At 41.9% G+C, this 17,337-nt stretch overlaps 1 protein-coding gene across 1 annotated transcript in view; it reads right to left on the reverse strand.

Moving 5' to 3' along the window:
- Positions 1–2,150: 2,150 nt before the first annotated feature.
- The window catches only part of GYS2 (glycogen synthase 2), a 498,387-nt gene continuing 483,200 nt past the window's right edge, over positions 2,151–17,337 (reverse strand). Inside the window, exon 16 of the mRNA XM_069228538.1 lies at positions 2,151–13,757. Coding sequence (XP_069084639.1) covers positions 13,530–13,757 — 228 coding nt within the window. The 3' untranslated portion in view covers positions 2,151–13,529. The remainder of the gene's footprint in view (positions 13,758–17,337) is intronic.

Genomic DNA, 17,337 nt, shown 5'->3' on the forward strand with positions numbered 1-17,337 from the left:
CAATTAATCAACATGTCAATCAATAAGTCAATAACGTCATCAATAAGACTCAGAAACCACCATGACCTTTCAGTCATGAATAACCACACCAGTTTAGTATGATTTTGTGATATTTATTCCCTTTTGATTACAATTCTAATAGTAGGTTTATTAGTCTCAAAACCATGAAACACATCAGCATTGTCATGATATGGCAACTTGAATAAGATTTCATCAAAGCAAAGATCACAAACATTAGAACATAGCACGACGTCAATATGAATTAACCTTAGCAGAGTATTATTAGTGCATCATTCAACAAAGCATTGAACCGGTCATTTGTCTATTTGCGTCCGTTTTAGTGAACCCCTTAACTAACCTCGAATTAGCATTGGCATGTTGGGCTTCATGCAAAAACAATTTGGTAACACTAATTTGGAAAACATCTAACTATGGTCTCTGTCAAAAGAAGCAGTTGGTACCTAGAAAGGAAAGAAAATCAGACAATTACAATTTCATCATCATATAGTTACCCTCCGTAATGGGTCAGCATACAGATTCAGTCTTCGTCCTCAGGACATCAGTTGATTTGCCATCAGCAGGGAATTCAGCAAGACGGGGTAAGTAGGGACACTTCCCTCATGAGGAGGAGAAGTATAGGACGGGCAAGATAAGGGCGAGGATGGTTTGAAGAACCAAACAGCAAAGTCTCTATGCAGAGTGACAAAGTGTCTGGGTTATAACAAAAGTTCGCAATAGTATCTCCTAATGGTTCCTCGTGTCAAAGGTTTTTATCCCTTTTCTATACAGTCCCCTAATCTTTGATTGGATCGGTTTAGCACCCCACTATCTAAATCCAATGGGCTTCCAATGATTTCATCAAAATTGTCACCCCATAACAGTTCTCACGTAGTTTATTGGTTCTTATGATTGACGTCTCCAGCGGGCAGAATGTCCGGTATGATTTCATACTCTCGTGGTCCTCTTGCATCTTCAGTCAGTAGGTCCATTGTATGTACCAGTTCAGGCGACCTTGTGCCTGTAACTAGTCTAAAGTTTTGCATTCAGCAAGAATGTTTCTCTGAGCAAGTCGAATTTCATGAGAACGGATCTACTACGGTTACATTCATCCTTTAGCTTTGGAAAAATACGAGTACATGTCCTTCAGCAAGACAGCACACTGCACGTTAGAAAAACACATTTAATATGAAAACCCGGGCATCTAGGCCTCGACTCATGCTAACTAAAGCCTAATGATTTATTAGCAAATCCTTATGTATAACTCTTAATATTAGCACAAATCATATTTTAACGTATCAATTATTTCATTATTAGTCAGCTTCATTAGTCATTGTATACATTGGCGGCCACTCCCCGTGGGCACATTTCAAGCTCGTTTTTAGCAAAAACACATTAATACATTTTCTAAGCGGCATTATTATGCATTAGTTCATAAACATTTCATGTAAATTTTGACTATAAGTGCTATGCTCCCTCAATGCTTGGCCCCAGGTGGGTCTGACAACAGTGGTTAACCTGTCTTAACCGGCGGATCAGCAAAACCTACTCAGGGGGTCTGCAACTGCTCATAAAATTAAATAATATTAACAGATTAAAACAGTGTATGTAATTAAGGAAGCAAAATGTTAAATTGAAATTTTTTAAATGTTGAGCAAATGTAAAGGAATTTGCAATTTAAGACTAAAAAGTAAGTTTGCGTCCTCAGATTGATTGGTGGGAGAAGTGCAGATGCAGCAAACGGAGGCCCTGACATATACTTTTTTGTGCTGCATTACCGTCATTTTTTTATGGAAAAGCGGGACAAACTTACAAAATACTATCTATTTCGTAAGTTTGAGACACTTTTGCATCAAAAAATGATGGTAATGCAGTGCAAAAAAAGTATAAATCAGGGCTGGAATTAGTATAGGCAATGATTGACTGCAGCTGAAGTTAAAAAAGCCTAAACCTTCCCAATAAAATGAACATTTCGATTTTTTATATTTGTTTGTGAATTAAATAAAATATTTATTCCACGGTGTATTTATGTTACTTGATAAATTGTTGTTTCTGTATTTTTCTGTATTTTTTGAGGTTCAGATCATCAAAATTGCTTAAGCAGGGGTTTCCAGCTTCCAGTAGTGACTCAAAGTCCAATAATACATCAGTGAGGATCCCTGCATTACAGTAATGATTAAATTGAGACCTACAGAAGTCAAAAGGTTAAGAACCACTGCCATGTAGGACAGATGTGTGTCATAAAAATAAAGACAGATCTGATTGGGGGACCTCCTGAATATTTTGGGAATTTTGGGTTCTGTTGAATATTTGGTCAATTTTGGGGACTGTTTAAATATTCATGGGACAAAACTAACCTAACTATTAAAGAAGCACCTGATTTTAAGAGGGTGAACATCAAAAAATCGAAGATAAGTTCCTGAAAACTTTATTCACGCCTAGCTTTGAGGGTAAAAGTCAACTGGTTTAATTGCAAACGGATACTCCACCTTGAACTTATATTTTGAACTCTATTGCTTCTTTAATCATGTGGCCAGACTCTCTGAAGATAGGGGGAAAAGATAGACTGCAAAAATGTTTGTGAATAAGAGCAAGGAACAAAAAGATTTGAAAGATACATTTTTATTTTTATTCATATACTCTCAGCTAAATTACAAAGCATTCAGTTGACCCATAGTCCTATTTATTGCATTTGTTTACTGTCTTTCCTTACACAATGTACTCTTGCCATTTCTAACACTGGTGACCGCTACACACCCTGGACACCCTTACCAGTGACATCCAAAATCACAAGAAGATTTCATGAAAGGCATGCACTGAAAAGAAAAGATGGTGAACAGATATTGCAAAGTGGCTGTGCCATCTCTGTTTACATTCACAGTGCTTCAAGGCTCTACATTTGGTACCATGAGATGATGAGAAGATTCAATGAAACCTCTACTGCTTGTGCTAACACATCACACACCTTACATTCAGATGGGTTTTGCTCAGTAGAGAACATATTTGAACTTGCTATGCCTAATCTTCAGCTTTTCAACTTTCTCTTATGGTAAATGTTGGCCATCCATGTGGTATCTCTATTTTATCTTAATTAGAATTAACCACCTGCTTTGGGTTTGCATTCCCAAGCAACCCGACTATTAAAAGACATGGTCGCAGCACTCTGAGGGGCGCTACTAGCACCACCCGTGGGTCAATTCCATGCAATCTGTCTGCTTTCATGTCTTAACATTTTGGCAGGCAGAAACAACCACAAAATATAACGTCAGTAATTGTTTTCTCAAACCAAGGACTTGCAGACTTGCAGTGTCTTATTGTGCCACACTTTTTGGAAAATAGCAGAATAGGTCAACATTGCTAGCAAAAACCAGCCAGAGTAATTTCATGAAATGACCTGGCATTACTACATTTCTCTAAAGTTATGTTAATGATATAAATGTGTGTCAACAGATCATTACCAGATATTTCTGTCATTGCCACAATGCTTGTGAGCCCATTTATTGATAGTTAATATCTGCAGTCACAAAAAGACACTCAAGTGCAAAAACATGGGCTGACGGTTTTGTTTTTCGATTTCCACATGCATGAAAAACAAATTTACCTCAACATGTGCAAATATTTCCAATCATCCTGTGCACGCAAATTGCCCTTTTGCATTTTTTTTGCAAGGACAATTAACATGGGACACAACATGTTAGTAAATGCCAGTGCAAACCACAAAACCAGTACACAGCTAGTTGTTAAAAGAAATGCAAACAATGCGGGTTCTCACTATTACAACTTGTGCCCAGTTCGCAGTGATACAGTATATGAGTACGAGAGTGCCTTACTTTGGAATGCTGCATAAAAAGCTCTTTTTACACAACGCATCTTATTCCACTAGTGCACAAAGTCAGTATTTCCACACTATTATCAAGACAGCTAGTGCTACGACAAAAGCTTTTGCTATTCAGATGATTATTTTGATATTCTGTTTGTAACCACAACACTCACAAGTTTTGTTATGAAACGCTAAAGACTGTCCTCCATTTCAAACATGATTTAGGAAGACAATATATGAGGTTTTTGCATGTACCTCCCAGTGGCAGCTGGTGAATTTTAAAAGTGGTGGGGCACAAAATGTACCCCAAATTCAGGATGAAAGTAAGTGTAGTGCGTGACAATATCCAGCTTATCTTTCCTTCCTTATTCACTTGAAGGGACCAGGAAAACCTGGTTGAAATAATGGTCAAATGGTGCATTTTCTAGCAACTTTTTCTAGTGAAATAGCCCAATTTCTGTTTTGTTGCCAAGAGACTCTGACCCTCCAATGGCCACCGAGACATGACAAACTGGGGAAAGTAACAGTGGGTAAACGTGGCTAAGAGAAGTCGGAGAGTCATACACAAAAAGGGAAAGAGCTGAGACAGCAGAATGTGAAATGCTCAAAAGAGAAGGGGTGCCACGGTGATGATAGCCCAGACAGTGACATAAGGAAACAGAGAACAGACCAACTGTAGAGTGTCACATTAAGGAAATAGAAGTGGAACTCAGTGGCGACTGGCAGTTTTAGGAGTGAGGGGGGTGGGCGGGAAGCACACTCACACTCATTCTTTCACACACACACACACACACACACAAGCACGCATGCATGCAGGCACATCCATTAACAACACTCATCAACATTCAAACATGCACGCACGCACCAAACATGCATTTACCTTCAGCCTCGGAGGTCCCAGGATAATTGGGACTGCTGCCTTCCCTCACTGGCTGACCATTCAGGTCAGCCAATGAGGGAAGGCAGCAGTCCCAACTTTGTCACAGAGTGGGAGGGGGCCAGTGAGACTGCTGACCTCACCCCACTCTGTGACAAGGTGTCACTGATTGATACCCTGGGTGCTTCTGGGCTTAAACCTGAAGCGCCAAGGTCGAAGTCAATGGGTGACTCTTCTCTCGTCACCCAGGGGAGGGCCTCGAGGCACATTTGCTGAGCTGAGGAGGCCACGCCCACAGGAGCTGCGACCTCTTCAGCCCAGCAAAGTTCAGCTCAGGCAGCCAAGAGTCTGCGCAAATCGCGCACGTCTCGCTCCTGGCTGCCTGACTTGAACACGAAGAGTGTCTGTCAGGCTGACCTTTGTTCAGCCTGACTGGCACTCTTCATGAGGGGCAAAAGATAGGGGGTGTGGCCCCTCCGCCCTAAAGGATGGGCCGCGCCTGGTGGAACTTAGAAAATAGAAAGTAGGATGTAATATGAGGAAGTGAGGACAGAATGTGCCATGTTGATAATAAAGAGGGATGAGAAAGGTGAGAGCCTGGCAGTAGAGAGAAGTGGCAGAAAATGGATAGTTGAAGACAGGAAGTTGCGTGGAGAAGAGGATGGGAAGTAAGAAGTCAGCGAGAGAAGAAAAGTAAAGAGAATGACACATGGGTAAAGGAGAGGTCAGAGTGTCGTAGTAAGAAAGCAATAGGAAGGAGAATTAAGTAAAACAAGCTAGAAAGTGACAACATTTAAGGGGAGGAGGTAAAATGGGATGCACAGGGGAAAAGATAAGTAAAAGCAGATTAAAATGGTATTCTGTGAAATACAAATTGAAGACAGGGAATAGAGACCAAGAGTGAAAAATTGAGCAGAGGCACTGGGATAACACAAGGAACAAGTTTGGGAGAGGATGAAAGGAGAAAGGCAAACCAAGGGGAGAAATTGTATTGGGAAGGGGAGAGACATGGAAATAGCTCCAAGTAAGCAGAAAATCCTAGGGGCTGTTGTCCAATGGCACTATTGAACTAAAATAGGAAATTACTGCTCTTTTCCATGTTTGTCTTTTACATCACGAAACAAGCATGTACCCCTACCTTCATATTACACCTGTGGTTTGCCCTGGATGTGAGAGAAACAGGGAAGGAGGAGGACATTTTAAATGTCAGTCCAAGCGTGTGATTTAGGAGCCCCCCTGGGGCTTGCTAAATGCAAAGAATTTTACTTTTTTATATATTCTTCAGCAAGCTTTCATTTTCTAGAAAGAGTGAAAATAAAATACCAATTCCTACAGAAGTCTCCTGGTTCCTCTCTGTCAGGACATCCCTGTGTCTGTACCAGGTCCTGGGTCACTGTATCTGCCATATGATTGGAACTGTAAACAGCACTACCAGAGGCGGGCCTTCTGATCAACATAGGCCTTGAGGATTCAGGCAGCCAGGGCAGAAGATTCAGGTTACATAAGCATGTGACTAAAGAGGAAAGGGGAGGTCTGCCAAAGAAGATTAACATGCTGCCCAGCTTCAGACTGGGCTATGCATGGAAACGCGCAGAGGCTGCATTATATCAGACTGAAGGCATTGATGGCACCAGCAGCTTCACTTAGTTTTGTCCTGCAGGCTGTTGAAAGGAAAGCCCTACATCATGCCGTCATTCTGCAAGTACCATAGTGCACATGCGTTTGCACTGTCCCACAGTCCGTGACTTGCTCCACAAGTGAGAGTAAGGCCAGGCACTAAATAATTAATGTTTAAAAACTACAAGTTTAATCTAAATGACAGATTGAGCTTGGAAATGTTTTCTTTAGGGCTGATCTAAGTGCTAATTTACACTTCTGAATTGGTCATTGGAAATGTATTTTAATTACAACATAATTATTTGCTTCATTTTGTGGACATAAAAACCAAAATGACACACAAACAATATATATAAGGATGAACTTACATCAAAATTACCTACAGTAACATATAAAATCATATACACAGCTGCCTTTATCATTCTCCAGAATTTTTTGAAAAAATGTGGTTGTCTAAATACATTAAAACTTCAATCCACATAGAAAGGATGGTTGCATCAGCTATCACATCATACATTTTTAATTATGTTTTAATTAAAATACATTTCCAATTACCAATTCAGAAGCTCAATGTGTGTAAATTAACACTTAGATTTGTCCCTACTATTGTACCACTCCGTGTTTACAGATTGTACATACGCTACCCAGGTATAGTAGGGTTATTAGGGTAGACCACTTTTTTGTATATGCTTTAGGATTGAAAGCAGGAGCGGATTGCGGCGCATGGTGGGGCTGGGGCGGCATGGGGAGGTGAAGAAAAATTAATGATAAACAAAATAATTACCTGAATCTGCTGCTGCCACCACCGCACAACTACTCTTTCCTTTGCTACAGGCAAATGCTCCCAGCATGAGAGCAGCATTTGGATTGGTTGGAGCGCCCAGCTAGGGTGTTCCCAGGGAGACTGGAAGACTCTGCCTTCTCTCTCCTACCCGGTACTGCACTGCCGGGTTGGACAGGGCTTAGTGCGTATGTATGTTTGGCCAGCCTGAGACAGCCAGCCAAACATACATACGCACTGATGGGGAGTGTATTGTAATGCTTGGAATATAAATACATGCGCTAAGCCTGGAATTTCGGTAGCATCGAGACTCGCGTTCTGGAGCCTGGGTGCGGCCAAAGTTCCGGGCAGGACGTTGGCGGTTGGATAAGTGGGAGCCGGACATGAGCTCTGTCTTTGGGTTGTTAAGTATGAATAAACTATATTCTTAGGATTACCTTATTGCCATCTTCAATTATAACACTGGCGACGAAGGAAACTAACAACCCGGAACCCACGTACTGTTTTTGTTTTGAAATCGAGCTGCAAGCTTCAATTGGTTATCCGACGACCGGCTCTCATACTGGGAATAACCACCGTTCCTGAAGGTCTTTAGTGTTCATTCTTCTGTTTCTTGAGCATTGTTGAGCATTTTCTAGCCGTCAAGCCACCGCTTTTGGATGTGAGCTCGTGGTTGATTTTGTTGCTGCTACGCAGTTTGTTCAAGCCGCCGCTGCCCGACACTGCCTATTTCTTCCGGATTCACGGTCAGCTGTTCTTTGTTATTCTGTGGTAATATCCTGTTTATCATTGTGTGGATATTTAGTTTACAACGATTGCAATTGGCTCAACGCTACGTGTTTTCTGGCCTCAGCTGTTGCTAGGCAGAATTCCGGACATCGAGTAATAAACTAGACTACGTCCATTGACTCCTTTTTTGGGGGGAATTTTACATCCAGTGTTAAAATATTTGTGATGAGTAGCTTGTTGTGATTTCTTAACTGTAGTTCTAAATTATTTTACAAAATACTAAAGGAAATGTTCATTTCTGCGTTACTGCCTTAAGAATTTTATCAACAGTATAATTGTAAGCATTTGTGGGAATATAGGGTTTTACTCACTATATACATATATATATATTTTTCATTGTTTGCCATGGCTACACCAACAATGTCTCAACCACCTCCCTTTTTACTGGACAAAGGTGATCCAATTCTTCCATGGAAGCGATGGAAGAATCTTTTTGACTCGTACCTTATAGCCATAGGCGGTGAAAAGTTCTCCCCAGCTAGAAAACAAGCTGTGCTGCTACACAATCTTGGGATTGAAGGCAGGAACATATATGACAGTCTGGAACCTTTGACAATCGGTAGAGCTGATGGTGAACCCAGGGATGTCTATGAGATGTCGGTAGCAATGTTAGCAACCCATTTTGAATCCAAAATAAACGTCGTTCTGGAAAGACATAAGTTTTTTGCCAGATCCCAAAGCAATACTGAAAGTGTGGGAAATTTCATTGCTGCGTTGCGTACATTAGCGCGCACTTGTGACTTTGGTGAGATTACAGACTCCCTTATACGTGATCAACTAGTGCGTTGCACCAACAACAAAAGGGTACAGGAGAAACTGTTGACCAAGAATCCCGATTTGAGAGAGGCAATTGCAATTGTTGAAGGCATGGAAAGTACTAGTAACTGGATCAAAGATATGAATCATTCTGATGGAGACAATCTCTCTGTGATTCAAGAACCGAGAATCCAAGAAGAAGTTTTGAGAGTTGGCATAGACAACAAGACGCAAACATTTAATCAAGGGAAAAAAAAAGACAGTAATTCTTTACGTTGTTACCGCTGTGGTAACATGGGTCATGCAGCAAATAGTCTTAGTTGCTTTGCTCGAAACTCTGTGTGCAGAAAGTGTGGAAAGAAAGGCCATTATGCCAGGGTGTGCAACAATGGAAAAAACAGCATAGATTCGGTCACTGAAAATATTAGCAAAGTTGTTTTATATGTTGGGCAAGAGGTTGATTCAGTGGAACATAACGTTAATATGATTGATGGTGGGCCAGTGGTCATGCCTGAATGTATTATTGAACTTGACAATAAGGCTGTATCTGTTCTAGCAGATTCGGGTTCTCCATATACCATGGTTGGCGATAAGAAATGGCAGACAATTTTTGGAGAGACCTTGAATTCGCTTATGGAACCTGACATCAACCCTGTCAGTTATGGAGGTGCAAAAATTGATGTAGTGGGGTATAAGGTTATGAAAATTCGGTTTCAAAACAGAAGCACTGTGGGGAAGGTTTACGTGGCCAAACGGGGCAATAATTTACTAGGTTGGCGCCACCAACGAGACATGGGTATTAAATTGGATCCTAATTCAGAGAACCAAGTTATGGTGGTGACAGAGGTAGATGAACCTTCAGAGATTTGTTTGGAATTCCCTAGCGTGTTCAGCGACAAATTAGGTTGTTTGACAAATTTTGAACATAAAATTATTCTTAAGAAAAATGTAACCCCTGTTGTTCACAAAGTCAGGAGAGTACCTAAGTTGATGATAGAGCCTTTGAAGGTTGAACTTGACAGGTTATTAGAGGCAGGTGTCATCGAAGAGATAGAATCCTCGGAGTGGCTTGCCCCCGTTGTTTTGGCATCGAAAGACAATGGTAAACGGATCCGCTTGTGTGTTGATCTCAAGGACCTTAATAAGTGTATTTGGATAGACCGCCAACCACTACCTAATATTACTGAAGAGTTATCATGTTTAGGTGGGTCTAAGGTATTCAGTGTGTTGGATTTATCCTCGGCCTATCATCAGATAGTGTTGCACCCTGAGTCCAGGCATCTCACATCCTTTGTAACACCTTTAGGTGCGTTTCAGTTTTTGAGGATGTCTTTTGGGCTGGCCTCTGCGGCTGCGTGTTTCCAACGCATAATGAAGAAGATTGTAGGGAGTATTTCTGGCACATTATGTTTTCAAGATGACATATTGATTCACGGTGGAACGGTGAGAGAACATGACAAAATTTTAAGAGAAGTTTTGGGCAAATTAGCAGAGGCCGGTCTTACTGTAAAAAAAAGAAAAGTGTAAATTTAGAGTTACCTCGGTAACATACTTGGGGCATACCATCTCTGGTGAGGGAATCAAACCGAAGTGGGAGTTGGTTGATTCCATAATCCGTGCTCCTGAGCCTGAGAATAAGGATGGTGTGAAGTCATTTCTAGGGTTGGCAGAATATTATTCCAAATTTATTCCCAATTTCGCTAGTGTGACTCAACCATTGAGAGCATTGTTGAAAAAGGGTTGTGAATTTATTTGGAGTGAGGAGTGTGAGACTGCTGTTTCGCTTGTAAAGAGTAGTATTGGGAAGATGCCTACCTTAGGGCATTTTGACGTGTGTGCTAAAACATACCTGTACACTGATGCGAGTATTAAAGGGTTGGGGGCTGTTCTTACCCAGAAGGAGGGTTGTGAAGATAAAGTAATTGCTTTTGCTTCCCGTTCCCTTAATGAAACAGAACAACATTATTCTGTCATAGAAAAAGAAGCTCTTGCGTGTATGTGGGCGATCAAGCATTTTAAGTTTTATCTTTGGGGACTACCCTTTGTAGTGAGAACTGACCACAGGCCTCTCGTACATATTTTCACCCCTAAAAAAAGTGAGATGTTGACTCCTAGAATACGAAGGTGGGCGGAGGGTTTATTGGAGTACAATTTTGTTGTGGAGTATGTACCTGGTCCGAGGAATATTGTAGCAGATTTTCTGTCCCGCTCCTCAGTCGACAGTAATGAAGATGTGAGTGAGGAGATTACTATCAGCTGGGTGAGAGAAAAGGCTATTAATGAAGAAGAATGGAAGTTGGCTGTGGTTAGAGATTTGGATAGACATAAACTTGAAGGGTTTATTGTCAAGGGATGGCCAGAGTGTAAGGATGTTCCTGACTCTTTGAAAGGGTTCTGGAATGTGAGGAATGAACTCTCTCTTAGTGAAGGAGAATTGTTTAGAGGAGGCAAGCTCATACCTCCTGAGGGTGTGAGAAACAAGATCCTGAATCTAGCTCACGAAGGGCATTTAGGTAGGAGTTTAACTAAGTCTAGACTTAGAGCCATTTACTGGTGGCCAGGGTTGGACCGTGAGGCTGAGGCAGTTGTGAAGGATTGTTTGAGTTGTGCCAGTAATGACAAAAGCAAAGTTGTGACGAGAGCTCCACTGTCTCCTGTAGAAGTTCCTGAGAGAACTTGGATGAAATTAGGTTTTGATTTTATGGGTCCTTTCCATCTCCTACCAGCGAATGAACATTATGTTTTGCTTTTGGTGGATTATACGTCCAAGTGGGTAGTGACCAAATGTGTGAATTCTGTAAATACCCGTACCGTGATTGAGTTTCTAGAGGAGGAGTTCTCTAAGGAGGGCATACCTAGCCATTTAGTCACAGACAATGGAGTACAGTTGACTTCACAAGAGATGAGACACTTTTTGGACTCTCTAGCTATTGTGCACTTGAAGACGGCTTTGTATTTACCACAGGCTAATGGTCTAGCTGAACGCATGAACAGAATGGTCAAAGCTTGTGTACAAGAAGCTATTGAGACTAGAACTCCTTTGAATAGCCTTCTAAGGGACTTGTGGTGGGCATATCGTAACACTCCGAACAGCATCACCAACATGGCTCCTTTTGAATACATGAGAGGAAGGTTAGGTTGCTCTAGGTTGTTTCCAGCTTGGGTTGTTAACAATTCAGCTCGTTTTGATCTTAATCAGGAGAAATTTGACATGGCACCTAGTCTTAGGAAGAAATATCAATGTAATTACAAATTGCGTTTCGATTCTAAACATTGCGTTGTTAAAGCTAAGTGGAAGGTGGGGGATGTGGTGTTAGTAAAGAGCCCTTGCTTTACAACCAAAGGGAAATCTGTCTTCAAAGGCCCTTTTTGTATTAAAGAAATAAAGGGAAACGTTGTGATTCTGGACAATGAAGATACATGGAGCATGTCTAGGATCGTGAAGGGGAAAGGAGTGGGGGAAAACTCCAACTGTCCTGTTTTGCAAGAACAAAGAGGAAAGTTCATGGGGACATCTAAGGAGTCATCACACCATAAAGTTTCATCCAGGTTACGTTCCAAAACTCTCTGGATGAAAGATTATACCACGTGACTCTTTTGTTATGTTTTTGTTGTTTTGGATATTAGAAATATTGTGGTAACTTCATGGTAGCACGTTAGGTGTCACCACTCTCAAGAATTCATCCAAGTTACGTTTAACCACTTTGGAAAAATTTTATCATCTTGTTCTTTTGTATATTGTTTATCATTGTTTGTCATTGGGATGTTTTGTGAGGGAGGGGGGATGTGTTGTAATGCTTGGAATGTAAATACATGCGCTAAGCCTGGAATTTCGGTAGCATCGAGACTCGCGTTCTGGAGCCTGGTGCAGCCAAAGTTCCGGGCAGGACGTTGGCGGTTGGATAAGTGGGAGCCGGACATGAGCTCTGTCTTTGGGTTGTTAAGTATGAATAAACTATATTCTTAGGATTACCTTATTGCCATCTTCAATTATAACAGAGTGCTAAGCACTCCCCCTATGTGCTCATCGCAGCCCATGGCCACTCCTTTTCTTCAATAAAATGATAATAAACACAGTTTGTTATCGTTTTATTGTGAAACTTTGGCAGCTGCTGCTGCTGACGGGGGTGATACTGCTCCGCCCTAATGGAGGAGCCACCCCTGGCTGAAAGTAGGCAGAGCACAGCCCCAACGCTCTAAAGGAGAAGCTGCCCCTGCAGCAAGGACAGGCTGCTCTAAGCAAGCCTCTGATGGGAAACAAGTGTAAAAGTAGAGCAATTCCAAGTACAGCCTTTAGCTCAGGACAAGGTGTAACAAGAGCCCTTTTATCATCTTTAAGCACTGTTGGCCAAATAGCATAAAATAAGCCTTATTTCAAAAGTTTTAAAAGATTTCGCCGAGTATATTAGAAGTTATGCATTCCAATGTATTTGATATTATTGTTGCCATTTTGAAAGGTATTAACTGGACGTTGCAACTGCACTGAAGTATTTGGATTAACGGATGTCCGCAGAAAGGCTTGGTTTTTAAAACAAATAGCTGATTTGTATGCCTTACTACTAATACTATATCATTATGTTCCACTACCACGGGCTACACCCGTTGATAAATGTCCTGTTCCCAAGCATTAGTTCTGAGCCACAGGTAGCCTTTAGCGACCTATATAGTCCTCTGCAGAAGGGCTAAAATATCATACAGCATTCCACCCACAGAGGGTTAGAATCTCTAAATTGAACAGGGAAAAGCAAGAAGACAAACATTAGAATGTTGGGGCTGAAGTTGTACAACAGCTAGTATTGATCCTCTGCCACTATTACCTCCAATGGAGCTCCTAACATTACAAAGATCTAATACAAACATGCAGACACCATGCTTGAATGGCATTTTTATATTCAGTTTCTGTACTCTCCATGCTGCTTCTTCTTTCCTTTCGGCATCGGGCCCAAGGAAAATGGGAGCTTGATGTTCTGCTTGTCCTTTTCAGCCTCCTCGTCTTCATCATACCGTTCGTCTTCATCATCATCGTCATCCTCTTCCTCACTATGATGGGGGCTAGAATGTAAGGAAACTGAAGGAGATGGAGGCACAGAGGAAGGCCTTGGGAATCGGAACCCCTCAGTCTGTGGGGAAGAGAAATGTTCAGGTAAAGAATGTGAAAAAATGACACATCTTTTGTACAACATATTAAAATGCAGGGACCCCTAAGTTATGGGTTATTTTCCATTTTAGCCCTGCCTCAAAAATGTCTTAAGGATATCATTATGATCTCAGTTAAATGTGCAAGAAGTTCAGCCCAGTCTGGTAAACATCTTTGTGGTTTTAACATTCTCTTTTATTGAAGGCTAGAAATCATGGCCACTTGAATTATACGGAAATGGAGGACCAAATCACATAGCAAAGTTGATTACATTATCAGGCCTCGAAAAATCATAAAAATGTTACCAGACCGGCAGGTTTACTCACTTGATAAGCTACTCAACCTAACTGCACTGCTCTTGACCCATTAACTCGTCTTGAATTGTGTGATCTTAGTCAAATATTATATTTCACTGCCTGTTTTTCACTGTTACATATGAAAGCTCCCTCAAATATGTGAGTTCAACATGCCGGCTGTACAAAAACACTTGCTAAAGTTATTATAATAAACATTTTCTCCATGTATAAAAAATCTTGCCCACATAAAGGGTAGGCATGACCAGCCTAACTCTTCAATTAGGTAACCATAGTGAGCCGTTCTCCTCTTCAAAATCACCTCGACTGTCGTTTTTCCACCTTCGTCGAGCTTGGCTTGCGAGAGATCTAAAGTACTGATAATACAATTTATCTAAAAACATTTTCAGACCTTGCAAATATGGCAAATCAAAGGAAACGGTTTTCATACACCTGGCTGCCACGAGAGTGCCACCCCAGTGTGTAATAAATCTAGGACCCTAGTGCATTGCATACAGCAGTGTGTTCACCAAAGGCATTCTCACTAATGAATTCTTTATAAAATGAACAGCTCTCATATACATCATACAATGTTTTTACAGCATTTACAAAGCCTCAGGCCTCTGCACCAAAGGAACTGAAACGTGTAGGCTGTCCAGAGCTCTTCAAAGATAACACGAGCTGGTCCGCAGTCAAGGGAGAAAGAGTGTTTAGTTTATGTTTGACATGTATGATTATGAATAATGAGGATAGAGTAATTTAAATGAATGAAATGTGTCAGGCATCCAAACGGTAACATCTGTATAAATGTGGAGTAGTAGACCGGCACCCCCCTGGAATGCACTGAGCCTGATTTAACATCCATCTCAAGAATATGTGGCTGCATGTGTCTGGCGGTGGCACTCTAGGCATCTGCCTGGTATCTTTGTCTGGTGTTGGCACTCTAGGCATCTGACTGGTATCTTTGTCTCGTGTGGCACTCTAGGCATCTGCCTGGTATTTGCTTGCATCACAACTGGTGGATCTTCTGAATCCCCATGACAGTGCTGTCTATTTAGAGACCACAGGGGAGCATTTCTCTTTGAAGCAATAGAAGTACCAGGATTGCCAAGTTCACTGCAAGGGTTAGCACCTGCTACCCCTAATTGAAGTCTGTGACATATGGTCTTAGGCATGTGAGAGAGAGCTGAAAGCATAGTGAGCTGTGGACAAAGGGTTGCACCGAAGAGAGTGACAGGCTCCTAACAAAATATAGATCAGAAATTGAGGAGTCCCCAGGTCTTTCCTCAACTTTAGGAGTTGCACTTCCAGTTTGAGGGGATTTGAGGTGTTCTGTATGTTCTGGGAGGGCGTTCCAAATTGTATGTTAATATATATTTAACACACTTCTTAGAATGCATTCTAAGCCCTATGTTCCCTGGTTAATTATAGCAGATATCTTATTTAGGAGGAACTTAAGCATCTTCAGCACTCGTCCCTTTCCATTAAACTTGCCAGGCCATTGTCCTCTGAGATTTAATTTGGACCCCAAAACACAAAAATAAGTTGCGGCATGAGGCCAGTTTTTCAATCTAATAAATGGAATTTGAAAGGAGTCACATATAGATAACTTGCCCATTCATTTCTAACCTAGAAGGATGGTAAACAAAATATTCCAATAGAATGATTATGATCACTTATTACAGCAACCTTAGTGAAGTCATGGAATCTTTGGCAAGCAATATGATGGTATATAAGTACACGTTACTTACCTTTGGTAACAATATATCTGGTAGAGACATATTCTAGTTGCAGATTCCTTACCTTAGAATTTCCCCCAGGCGTCAGACTGGATCTGGAGATTGTTCTTCGAGCAGTACCCCTGCGCGCCATTAGGTGGCGTTGGTTGACCTAGCGGGTATCGTCGGTGTCATGGTCGCCGTGATAATGTCGCAATCATATATATATATAGGCACCACCCCGGGGCACTGAGGTCAGTTTTTTTCACGACCTTCCATGCCAGTAGCGTGAAGCCATGAAGAACACTGAGAATGGTGCGCCAAACTAGGGCCCTTAAAGGGAAGTACCTGTCCCTAGAAGTCAGCTCGCAATGTGGGGAGGATGGGTTGGTTAGTAAGGAATCTGCAACTAGAATATGTCTCTACCGGAGATATTGTTATCGAAGGTAAGTAACTTGTACATCTGATAAAGACTTCTAGGTGCAGATTCCTTAGCTTAGAATAGATACTCAACTAATACCATCCACAGTGGTGGGCTGAGAACCAAGATCACACCAAAAAGTCCTGCAGGACCGAACGGCCAAAGTAGCTGTCTCTGCGGACCTGACTGTCCAGGCAGAAATGCTTGGTAAAGACATCCACGTTGCCACCTTACAGATATCCAGGACTGGAACGCCGCGTGCTAACGCCGTGGTAGCAGCAGTTGCTCTGGTTGAATGACCGTGCAAACCCTCAGGGGGTTGCTTTTTTGCTAAAGCCTAGCATATCTTGATGCAGAGGACTACCCATTGTGAGATGGCCCTTTTATGCAACACCTTTCATTTCTTCACACTCACATAACCCACAAAGCGCTGATTGTCCACCCGGAAATCTGTGGTACGATCTAGGTAGAATGTCAACACTCTTTTTGGATCCAGACAGTGGAGTCTCTCCTCCTCTTGAGAGGGATGTGGGGGTGCGTAAAATGTATGCAAGGTGATAGATTGGCCTACGTTAAAAGGTGTCACCACTTTGGGAAGAAAAGAAGCCCTGGTACGAAGCACCACTTTGTCAGGATGCACTGCTAGGAATGGTGGCTTCGAAGAGAGAGCCTGAAGCTCACTCATTCTGCGAGAAGAGGTGATGGCAAATCAAGAAGGCAGTCTTAAGGGTCAAGAGCCGGAGAGGACAGTTTTGGAGAGGCTCCAAAGGAGCACACATGAGGTATGTGAGGACCAAGTTCAAACCCAATGGGGCATTATGAAAGGGGCATGAGGGAACACATGTGTGAGGCCTTCAAGAAACCTCCCAACAATGGGAGATTTGAATAGAGAAGCTTGGTCTGGTAGCTTTAAGAAGGCAGCAATGGCAGACAACTATCCCTTGAGGGTGCCTAGAACAGAGCCCTGCTGGGCAAGAGAGAGAATAAAGAGGATAACCTCTGAGAGAGGAGCAAAGAGGGGATCAACAGACTTGTTGATACATCATGCCACAAATTTCTTCCGACAGGCGTATACCATTTTGGTGGAGGGTTGCCTGGCTGCCAAGATGACATTACAGACTTTAGGTGAAA

Source organism: Pleurodeles waltl, chromosome 4_1, assembly GCF_031143425.1.
Source record: "Pleurodeles waltl isolate 20211129_DDA chromosome 4_1, aPleWal1.hap1.20221129, whole genome shotgun sequence".
Lineage (NCBI taxonomy): Eukaryota > Metazoa > Chordata > Amphibia > Caudata > Salamandridae > Pleurodeles > Pleurodeles waltl.